The 11,995-nt window shown below is 37.6% G+C and overlaps 1 protein-coding gene across 2 annotated transcripts; it reads right to left on the reverse strand.

Annotated features, from left to right (window-relative positions):
- Positions 1-1,674: 1,674 nt before the first annotated feature.
- si:ch73-62b13.1 (Carbohydrate sulfotransferase 1-like) lies at positions 1,675-11,742 on the reverse strand. Of its 2 annotated transcripts, XM_059506686.1 has the most exons (3): positions 11,166-11,742; positions 7,536-7,703; positions 1,675-4,405 (listed from the first exon to the last, which is right to left on the reverse strand). In XM_059506686.1, exons 2-3 carry the CDS (start codon positions 7,672-7,674, stop codon positions 3,282-3,284), a joined length of 1,263 nt encoding a protein of 420 aa, XP_059362669.1. In that variant the 5' UTR covers positions 7,675-7,703; positions 11,166-11,742; the 3' UTR covers positions 1,675-3,281. The 2 variants fall into 2 exon arrangements, with proteins under 2 accessions (XP_059362669.1, XP_059362668.1); XM_059506685.1 differs by lacking the exon at positions 11,166-11,742 and having other exon boundaries at positions 7,536-8,879.
- Between the last annotated feature and the right edge of the window lie 253 nt (positions 11,743-11,995).

Genomic DNA, 11,995 nt, shown 5'->3' on the forward strand with positions numbered 1-11,995 from the left:
ATATACAGAAGCACACTGTACACACCCACACATTGTGGATTTGCTCTGAACATCGCTTACCGCCATCCTCGGAGGTCTAAATTTGTCAGCTGGGTTAAGAGGGACAGAGGTGGCTGATATTGGCTGTGAAGAGATGTGTGGCTGACTCAGGCAGCTGGTGTCTTTGTATGTCAGGGTGCAATGGAAAAGCCAATGAAACAGTTCTCAGAGGGTGCTATAAACTCTGCTTTATTGCCAGTTTGTGTTGCCTTTGCAGATTAAGTTCAAAGAGAGATGGCTTCTCTTCTCCCTCCATCTTAAATCCCGTTTCTATTGAGTTTCTTCTATGGATATATTCTCGGGCCTCTGAGAAATAACCCTGCAGTCAGCAGCTGCAGGGCAGAGAGTGATTGTAAATGAGGGACTATTACTCCCTCAGGGTGCTTTTAACCCCTAGGATTCTGGGTAGAAAGTATGTCCTGGCATAGAACCCTGTGGTTGCATTTACTTGGGCTTTATTTAGAAGAAAGTGATTCATCTTGCAGTATCCGTGTGGTAAGGTGTTTTGCAACCATTTAATCATAATGCCTATTTTGAGACATGAGCCAGACTTGTTTTTTTCTGCCTATCCAAAACTGGAAGTAATAACACTGGGCAATAACACTGCACTGTCATAAAATGAGAAAATCTAATATTTTTTTCCTGCCACTTTTATAAGTAGACTATACCACTGGGGAGTAACCAACTAAAAATAGCGAGTAGGCCTAATAGCTAATTAGCTGCATTCAGCACTGTGAGGCTGATTTTGCTGCATTCAAAACAGTGTATCTGAAAAGCAGCTCGTCTTACAAATTGCCACATTGCTGTTTAATCATGTTGTATCGAACCCAAAGCTTTAGAACTGAACAAGATGAGTTTAGTGAAAAAAATAAACCCACCTGGGCTGTGCTTGTGCTCCGTTTGCATTTATATTTATCGCTAGGTAGTCCGATTAATTTTAATGAATCAGTTCATTTGAACCATTGCTTGTAAATTAACGATTCGCTAATTTTGCAAAATGAATTATATATTTCTGATGATTAATGTGCTATGGAAATAACCTATAGCTAATCTGTAGCCTATTCATCAACCCAATGCTTATCATCCATTAAATATATTAATGTCAGGCATCCTTGCCTTTGAAAACAAAAAGAACTGACAAAAAGGGAGTTTGAATTATGTCCCTTGGTAATCACTTTTTAAATTTTCAAGCTAAAGCTGGATTGCTGATGTTGAGGAGATGATCAGCACTTCAACAATTGCTTCAGCCTCAGCAGAACACCACAAATGACAAGTATTAAAAGAAAGTGAAAAAAAAAACAATGATGAGAATAGCAGGCCATAGAGAATACTATACAGCAGCAACAAACCTACATCAAAACTAGTGCTTAAGATTAATTTCCATTTGCCACCAGTCCTGCTTAAATATTAATAACAGTGTGTTCATGTGTATTACATAGAAAGCTTGCATAGAGACAAATAAGCACTCAGAAACTATCATTAATACTGCAAATACACCAGTTGCACAAATGTCCCACATAATTCTGCACCTATTCCATAAATAAATAATTTTCCATAAATAAATAATTGAATGAAACAAACATATTATATCATTGTCAACCATCAATTCCAAAGGAATAATTTAGTCCACCATATATTTTTTCTCTGCATATTTATTAATTGGCAGTGCACATTGCATTTAAGCATCATATACCTGAGATGAGGAACTGTTGTTTACACAGCGTATCTCCAATATGTAAAGTGTTAAGGGCACATTTCTCATAGAAGTAATAAATTGCTTAAATGAACTAGCCGAATTGCATGAACAACAACACATATTTACAAAGACATCCTGAAATCCAAGATTTTTTTAAAGGCTAGACACTGACACAATTTAATATTCCCAAGCCTCATAATATCTGAATTTCTATGCAACATATGTATGCAATGAAATGACATTTTCATGTCATATTAGCAGGTCTTTGAGCTCAGACTTCCAAAATGTGATGTGTGCATGGGTTTAGTCATTTAATCCGTGATTTGAACTAAAACAGTAATTAACAGGGCCACATTAACCCAAGGGATCACATGGGCTGCAGCCAAAGGCTCAACCTCAAGGGGGCTCTGTGAACAAGAGATAGCATATTAATTAAATGAGGATTTTGATTTGTATAGTTTCATATCTGTTATACACAAATTGGAAAGTGGCTGCATAGCTCCAAAGTGCTTTTCCCAATGTTGACACTGCACTTAGAAATAATCACTGACTCTGACTCACAAAGCCATCAGAGGGAGATAATGTTTGAAGTTGTGGCTTGCAAAAAAAAAAAAATAAATTAGAGGACTTCACTGGATGGAAACACATTGAACTGTCTGCCAGTGATTTAAACTGAACACAACCTTCTGTGCCGACTTGATTACATTAGGGACTTTGCTTTTAAAAAAGAACATGGAAGGACATTTCAGTCATTTTAGATCTCTGTTTATGGGGTTGTAAGGACATATTTGCTGATCAACATTCATACTTAAGGCCATTTAAAGGCTCACCCAGATGATACATGCTATTTATTTGATCATTTGACCAACTTTGGCATGTTCATCACAGGCAAGTCTGCTGTGCTTTTTGTCGATAGTTCTTTGGTCACATTAATTCACATTTACAGAATGAAAATGGTGGGCCTGGGTGCTTATTTAGCATCATACTATTCTACAGGTGTGGTTCATGAATATTAAGAACTTTAAAAGGGATAGTTCATCCAAAAAATAAAAATAATTATCTTTTTTTTTCACCAATATGTTGTTCCAAACCAGACTTTTATGCAGAACACAGAAGAATATATTTTAAAGAATGTTGGTTGCCAAAACATTTATCTTTGATTTCAATTGTATGGCCACTTGTTTGAGACAGAGGAAGGAAAATCATATGTAAGGGTATGATTACAGAATTTTCATTTTTTTGGATGCACTATTCCTTTAAAGAATAGCAAGCATCATAATCATGACCTAATTATTATTTATGAGCTAGGTTGTCACCAAAGTAAGATGTATAATGTTGCATTTACAGTACATGGCTTTGCCCATTAGTATGCTAGTATGTAAAAACAAACTGAAAAATATGGAGAAAAATCATTCATAACCAAATGTACTTTGTTGGGACTTATGAGTCCTGTTTGATTCAATGTAGCCACTGAATGCAATATAAGTCACTTTAGATAAAAGTGTGTTGCAAAATGAATTAGTAGTTTGCTTAAAAATGACCTTTATTATGTCCTGGGCTCCATCAAACTTTTTGTTATATTCCTCAGTTCATCTACAGACTGAACAAGCCTATAGCCTAGTAAAGAAAGAGTTCTGTTACAAAGAGATTGAACTGTCTTAACAATGTCAAAGTTCAGATGTACTCTCCAGCTCTGAGCTGTGGCTTTTGAGTCTCTAGTGGTAGAGTACTTATAGTTCCACTCTGAAGAAGATGGGACAGTGCCATTGGTGTTATGAGCAATCCATGTGAGAACTCTTTGATGCAGGTCCAGTCCCAGAAATCTGTATATCTCCTTGGCCTTTTCCTCAGGATTCAAGGCCAAGTCTTCATAGCGCACCAACAGATACCTACCCCTCAGCCATGTGGGTTTCTGCAGGCTGGTCTCCACAGAATACTCGATATCTCTGCACGTTCTCGTTATCTGCGTCAGGTCCACATAGCGTGGTTGGCGGCCGGTGGCATTCCAGATCTTCCAGGCCCTGAATTTACCGGCAAAAGCTGCCATGCGGGAAGTAAGAATGGCTCGGGGGTCTCTCACCAAATGGACGATTCGCAAATCTAAACGGGGGTCTTCTGAAAGTGTACGTAGGTCGCCTATCTCTGGGATACGCACCGTTTTTATGGCCAAGTGGGTTCGTGCTTGGCAAGCCTGAGAGGCTAGTGTGAGGTTCAAGGTCTGGCACTTTTTTGGGCACCAGACTTCATCCGGTTGGCCTGCTAGAATCTCCTCGCCACCTTCCTGGCAGACAGGCGGCGTGCACAGGGCGTGACTGGAGCTGCGGCGGAAAAAGGCCCCGGTCATGTGATCCTGTGGTTCAGGGCGAATGTAGCTCTCCAGGAAGCTGAAGTCACAGTTGTATAGATTGAGTAAGAGGTCTCGGTAGGCTCCCAGAAGAGCTCTGCCATCCAAAGCCCTTTGCAGACGGCTACTAGAATTGGTGAAGGCCTGTTGCACATGGAAAAGGGGCTCAAAAACATAAAACATGTCAGGATGTTGATTGAAAAGTTGTCCAGTAAATGAGGAGCCACTGCGGGTTTGAGCAAACAGAAGGATGTGCTTTCGAGCAGCGGCAGCACTAGTCTCATCAGGGACACGGCTGTCATCGCAGAGCGATTTCCATCTCTGCTCTGGGGAAGAGAAGAAGAGAAAGTGACATATTACGGCACTCTGAAACCTCAGAGGACATTATAAGGCCACAAAAGACCCAATTAGTTCAGCTTCATCTTTAATCAATCATTTATTTGGGTAAGAAAATACCTGGAGCTGTAATCTAGGGGAAAAACACAGTATAATCTGAACAAAAACTTTAATAAAGTCCAGTGTAATTCAAAAACCTATTCCGCCCACAGAGAGGAAATGTACAGCAGTAATAATGTTGTTTTGAAGACTTGGATTGCCTCCTTCTGTGGTGGTAATCATTTCTCCATTTTGAAGCAATATTTGAAAAAAAAAAAACGTATAAAATCGAAATATGAACAATGAGTGCATTTCTCCACATACGAAAAAAGATTATGTGACTTTTGCTCTAATGAACATTTACTATATATAGCAGGAGGGTGGGAAAGACTGATAACGCTTGTAATTATGGCTGATGAGAGACTGATTGCGCGTGGCACATTAGGTTGTGCGAGTCAACGCTTTCTGAAAGTGCAAACAGCTGGTCCATGAGGACATTTTATGGCAGATTAATGATGAGATAATTGTAGAATTAATTATTGATATTCCATCTCTCGCTCCTTACAGCAGAGGGGGGAATTTCCAGGTTGCATTTCTAACAGTTCTCTGCTAATTTCTTTCCTTAGAAACGTACTTATTACAGAAGTGATGACCTGAGAGAGATAAGCCTATAGAGAGAATGTCATTTGAATCCTTTAGGATGATCTTGTCAGACCAGCTAAAGCTACGTCCATAACCATGTATTATAATTGAAGTTAAATCTCTCTGCAAACTATAATCTAATAAAGGTAAAAAAAAAAAATGCATCCTGGCACTTGGACTTTAAAGCAGATGAAGTTCAGTACACATCAATAGATGGGTCATTGCTGTTATGCAGTTTTTGAGCTCTTTAACTTTATGTCTGCATAAAACAATTTCTAAATGTTTTGAGATATATGATCTAGTCAAGCTCAGATACTTCATTCATTCTATTTATATGATTATTTACACAATGGCAAGAAAATAAAGGGACTGGAAATCCATTTTTACCATCTTTTGACATATGGATAATATCGTAATTTTATCTAAACTACACTGGATGATGGATGAATGGGTAAATTTAACAGAATACAATCATAATTTTTACTGTACTTGTTGAAAAGTGAACTTGAGGACATAAAGAAACTACAGGTGCATCTCAGTAAATTAGAATGTCATGGAAGAGTTCATTTCAGTAATTCAACTCAATTTTGTGAAACTTGTGTGTTAAAAACATTCAATGCAGTTCAAAGTAGTTTAAGTCTTTGGTTCTTTTAATTGTGATGACTTTGGCTCACATTTAACAAAAACACACCAATTCACTATCTCAACAAATTAGAATACTTCAGAAGACCAATAATTAAAAAAAAAACATTTTTAAGTAAATTGTTGGCCTTCTGGAAAGTATGTTCATTTACTGTACATGTATTCAGTACTTGGTAGGGGCTCTTTTTGCTTTAATTACTGCCTCAGTTCAGCGTGGCATGGAGGTAATCAGTTTGTGGCACTGCTGAGGTGGTATGGAAGCCCAGGCTTCTTTGACAGTGGCCTTCAGCTCATTTGCATTTTTTGGTCTCTTGTTTCTCATTTTCCTCTTGACAATAGCCCGTAGATTCTCTCTGGGGTTCAGGTCTGGTTTACTGGCCAGTCAAGAACACCAACACCATGGTCATTTAACCAACTTTTGGTGCTTTTGGCAGTGTGGACAGGTGCCAAATCCAGCTGTAAAATGAAATCAACATCTTTAAAAAGATGGTCAGCAGAAGGAAGCATCAAGTGCTCCAAAATTTCTTAGTAAACAGGTGCAGTGACTTTTGTTTTCAAAAAACACGATGGACCAACAGCAGCAGAAGACATTGCACCCCAAATCATCACAGACTGTGGAAACTTAACACTGGACTTCAAGCAACTTGGTCTATGGGCATTTCCATCCTTCCTCCAGACTCCAGGACCTTGGTTTCCAAATGAAATACAAAATCTCACCTGAAAAGAGGACTTTGGACCACCGGGCAACAGTAGTGTTTTTTCTCCTTAGACCAGGTAAGATGCCTCTGACGTTGTCTGTGGTTCAGGAGTGGCGTAACAAGAGGAATACGATAACTGTAGCCATTGACATGTTTGTATGCCTGGACCCCAGCCTCAGTCTTTGTGAAGTTCACTCAAATTCTTGAATCGATTTTGCTTGACAATTCTCATAAGGCTGCGGTTCTCTCGGTTGGTTATGCATTTTTTTCTTCCACACTTTTTCCTTCCACTCAACTTTCTGTTAACATGCTTGGATACAGCACTCTGCGAACAGCCAGCTTCTTTGGCAATGAATGTTTGTGGCTTACCCTCCTTGTGAAGGGTGTCAATTATTGTCTTCTGGACAACTGTCAGATCAGATCAGTCTTCCCCATGATTGTGTAGCCTAGTGAACCAAACTAAGACACCATTTTGAAGGCTCAGGAAACCTTTGCAGGTGTTTTGAGGTGATTAGATGATTGGCATGTCACTATATTCTAATTTGTTGAGATTTGGTGGGTTTTTGTTAAATGTAAGCCAAAATCATCACAATTCAGTCTGTGTGCACTGAATTTATTTAATACACAAGTTTCACAATTTCAGTTGAATTACTGAAATAAATGAACATCTCCATGACATTCTAATTTACTGAGATGCACCTGTATAAAATGGTTACCAGTCAATACAATATAATTAATTAATTTTTTTTGACCTTGTGCTTTTTAATCAATATGTCATGACCCAATATTCGAGTGAATCAACATAGTTCTCTTGCAAAGATCTGTCATTTAATCTGTTTCATCCCAGCTTTAATAAATATATTGTATGATGGAACATGAATGTGTACAGCACACAGAAATGAATCAGAAGCAGATAGAGGAAAACCTTGTTGATCTGTTAATCAGAATAAATGCAAATACAATCCATCCATCAGTAAGGTGTTGTAAACATGATACAATTTGAAGTATACCATACATTGCACTGATCTGCAGAATGCTCATGCAATGCTAAATGTCATTGTGAAAATCTAATGCATTGTGTTACAGGACAGTGACTCACCTTTACCCTGGCGTCCTTGGCAGTGGGCAGAGTCTTGGCATGGGCCACTGAAGGAGTCATGGAGGGAGCGGATGGCAGTGTACTGTACCCCCAGTGACGTGCATACGAGCAGCAGCAGAGTCTTCCACGAACACTCCATACTGCTCCGTCACCATCACATGCTTCATTCTGTCAGAAAGGCAAGCATGAACACTTATTATCTAAAGCAACCTATGTAACAAAAATGAAGGATTACACTTTATTTTTGGACTTTAAAGGAAGTGCATTTCAAGAAGAGTTGTTTTAAAATTATAAACAGTGTAACTGCTTTGCTTTGAGAGATCATTACACTTGAGTGCTTGTGGAGTTGGTATTACATATTTTTCACATTTAATCATCATCACAGTTACAGAATAGGCTGCTTGGCCCTATTACCATAGTATTTCCATATTTAAATGATTGCAAACTTATAACTTAAACCACAGTAACAAGGTGGTCATTTCTGTCACCTGGACTCACCCACCGACCAGTCCATTTGCTGGCCAAATACCTAATGCATGCATATCTCTCTTGATCTGTCAAGCTCTAATCTGATTTATTAGTTAACTAGGGAACACATTTGTGTTTACAAGGTACCAAGCTAATACAACAAGCATCACTAAGGATGAAATAATTCAAATAGTTTGCCAAATTTGGTCTATTATTCATATTAATCGTGTTGCTTTACATGTCGACATGTTGATTTTCATGTTGATCAGGCAGTTTGTTCCTAATCCAGGGTCATTATATAACTATAACCATATTAAATGAAAATCATAACATCATTTTCTTAAAATAAATGTTACTGGAAAAAAGTATTTTATTTCAGCTACTTGCTAAATAAAATACTTCTCATTTTAACTTAGTTTAAAAATGAATTAGGGTTAGGGTTGGGTTAAAACTATAGACAAAAACACAACAACAATTCTAACTAAAGAAAAAAAGAAAATGGAAAACATAAAAACTATAATAACATCTCATTGATACTTTAAATAACAATGTTCTGTTTATGTAAGCAGTTCTTGGCCAGAATAAGTTGTGATGTGACCAGGCCTATTGACTTATTTTCAAAGATACTTAAGACTAACGAGTAGGAAGCATTCATTTTTGTCCATTTGCGTGTGCTTTAAAATTAATTTAATTTTGTATGCCCAGAATTCAGCTCAACACTAATAGCATCTCAGTATTGGTCACAGATGACAACCCAAACTAGTTGGTCTTTCCTCATCTAAAAACATTTCAAATTGCCTAAACCTTCTCCAAAATCAATGTGTTGCTGCAGTTTTCAGTTCACACAGTTTGATCTGTAACACATTCTCTCATCACAATGCCTATTTCAGCTGTGATGTATGTTGCCACATGTTTCTCGTGAGGAAGAATCATTTCATCAATCATAGGTGGCACAAAATTGGCAGTGATCGTCTGGGGTATCAGAAATGCTATATTACATATTTTCTTCTGCAGATAATATAAATTAACATGTCAGAAAAATGTAGCATGGCAATTTCAGACATTGTCAGAATTTTAAACACAGAGCAAAAATTTACAGATATGGCAATCAAGCACTCAACAAACTCCTTATCAGTAAACGGCCATGTCGCTTGCCTCAGGTTTCTTGAACTTTAGATGAAAACACTCTTGCTGGCCTGCTAATTGAACATTCAATGAGGTGGTTTCCCTGTGCTTTTTAATAGCTCATGAGAGGGACTAGTCACCACTGCAGCTCTGTATATATTGACAGTTATATACAGCTCATGGCATAAGAGGGCTGTGACTAAATCAGTCAAGGATGTTCCAGAGATCAATATATTGAAATAAGTCAACCTAAATATGCATGTGACCAGCTGGTTGTATTTTCTTGAACCTCTGGTTATGTCAGCTCTCCTGTTTTGTAACATATCTACACTTTCATTTCCAAGAGAGGCCAAAAACACATTATGATGGCTTTTGAAAAAAAAAAAAGAATAAATTCTGACACATACTTTAGCGTCTAGACTGCAGTTAAGATCTTTTTCTTTTCAATCACAGCGATCTTGATATCCTCATTGGCTACAGCAAACCATTTACAGGATTTTCAGGGTTGTCTCTTACAATAAACTCTCTTATGATTTGCTTTTTCAGTCAACAAACTGATTACCACACTAGGAATAGGGAACGTGGGGGGAAATGTATTTCCATCAGTGTGCACACTGAGAGCTACGATTAGCTTTCTCTGCCATTTGACAAAATCGCTCCAGCCACATCGACCAACACAATCAAGCACCAGTACTATCAGCCGTCAGCTACTGGAAGAAAATGTATATCTTTTTCTCTCTGTCACATTTCTCCAATGTAAATGTCTTTACGTCTCTTGACCTTGCTGTGAATATATTCATCTGTTTTCAAAAACTCATTACAGCCATGTTAATGTCTCCAAAGATGACCAAATAGTTATTATTTTACCTCACCTAATAAATGAGTAGTTTGAAAAGTCACGAAATATCTGAATACTCACCACAATTTAAAACTTAGGTTTAATTCTTGTCAAATCAACTTGTTTCCAAGGTTTCAATCTGCACTGGTACATCTATAGAAGATATTTGACCACTTTGAACTAAATCATATGAATGAAAATGTTTTACTTGTATTATTATTATTTAGATTAATTAAGATGTTTATACAAGTCTAGAAATATATTCAGGATTCTAAGTTATGATAAGTTATTTAATATTACTGTACATATGTGTCTGAGCTCTCTCCAAGTGTCTATTTGTCTACAGGCACAGCAGGCTACTATTCAAAGTTAATGTGTGTCTATGGCTCCAGGCTAGACACTAATGTGAGCGACCAATCCATAATATAAAAAAAAAAAACATATAAATACTGTATCAGTCAATAAACGACCATCAAAATGTCTGTAAAGCATTACCCAATAGCTTTCCTGCAGAATTTGTAAGAATAAAAACTGCTTAACAATGGTTTTGCTGGTTTAAGATGGTATTCAGTTGGTTTGCTGGTCTCATTAAGATGGCTCACTTCCAAGACAAATTCAATGAGAAGTGCCTTAAACCCTTCTTATGAACTCAGAAGACCAGCAAGAAACCATATAAGACCGGCTAAGCAATAAAGTCTGGTGTTTTTCTATTTTTACCAAAGCATGCCTAATAGCTGGAACCAGGTGCAATGCATAGCCTAATATTTAACATGCATGGTTTTTAAATCATAGTTAAAATGCATTAAATGTTTTATTTTTTACACTGATAAACCAACCATACCAAACTCTTCCCACGAGACTGACAAATTAATTACATGTACAACTAATAGAATATTTTACCAACATCTTACTGGTAAAAATTAGTTTACATATCACTGATGTTCACAGTTTATAGTGCCTGTTTTTTTATAAGACTATTCACATCTGTCAAGAGCATCCCTTGTCACACTGCCTCCGCTGATACAACTTCTTGCCCGAGCTCCGAGAGAAGCTGTATTAAATACATTTGTAGTCTAAGTTATCATGATCAGTACCGCTAGTCTAAAATTACACACCACATACACAAGATTGATAAAACCTGACAAAAGCAGTTAGATGAGATCAGACACTGACAAGAGAACGATCCGCGCGTCTCTTACCACTCACGACGTTCAGAAATATTCCCCAGTAAAACACGCATGGACTCGGTCCAGTAAAGTTGCTATACAGATAGTCCTGCGGATCTCGAGTCAGCCCATCTATATCAGCCGAACGATAGGCTACATGTGCTGAGCGTCTGTATTAAGTGACAGATGGATAATGTTGGCTTTTCTGTAAACGCAGGGGGTGGGCACCGCGCGTGGATAACCAGTGGGTTTTTCTTTTCCTCTGTCTTGTCTGCGTTCAGTCAGAGACGATCGCAGAAAACGGGCATAATGAAAGACAATAAGTTTCTGGTTGTTTGTAGGCTACCTGACGCAAATCAGTTGATTCTTTCTTTCACTGACTAATTTCTAACACTTATTCACAGCGTTTCTAAAAAATAGTTTCTTTATGAGTTTATTATCGGGATAGTTCACTCAAAAAAATAAAATAAAATAAAAATGTTGATATTTAATAAGCTTCATTTGGTTTTAAACCTATTATTTTTTTCCCTATAGAAATATGGTGATATGTCTAGATCGTAAAAGGGATCTTAGAGCACTTAGTGCATCTTTTAAAGTCGCATGATACTTTTTTGTGTGAACATTATTCATGATAAACCAGTAGCTTAAGCCGGTGTTGTGCCCAATTTCGACCCCCTGCCTACAAGGCCATAGCTGGGGTCAGTGGGGCCCCAGTGCAGGTTGTACCAGTGGGCCCTGTTTGAAATTGTTTAATTTGTACTGTATGTTTGTTCTTTTTATTTATTTGTGGTATTTACACAATGTTTAAGTTTTTTTTTTTTTTAATTTATTTAAGTTTGCAGGTGTCCAGGACAGGTGCAGAA

This window comes from Carassius carassius, chromosome 23, assembly GCF_963082965.1.
Source record: "Carassius carassius chromosome 23, fCarCar2.1, whole genome shotgun sequence".
Lineage (NCBI taxonomy): Eukaryota > Metazoa > Chordata > Actinopteri > Cypriniformes > Cyprinidae > Carassius > Carassius carassius.

What these genes read in the sequence shown, in the direction of transcription:
- si:ch73-62b13.1 (XM_059506686.1), bottom strand. Translation starts at nt 7,674, where the DNA reads ATGGAGTGTTCGTGGAAGACTCTGCTGCTGCTCGTATGCACGTCACTG. An exon ending in CCAAGGACGCCAGGGTAAAG is followed by an intron (nt 4,406 to 7,535) that starts GTGAGTCACTGT and finishes TCTCTTCCCCAG; the next exon opens with AGCAGAGATGGAAATCGCTC.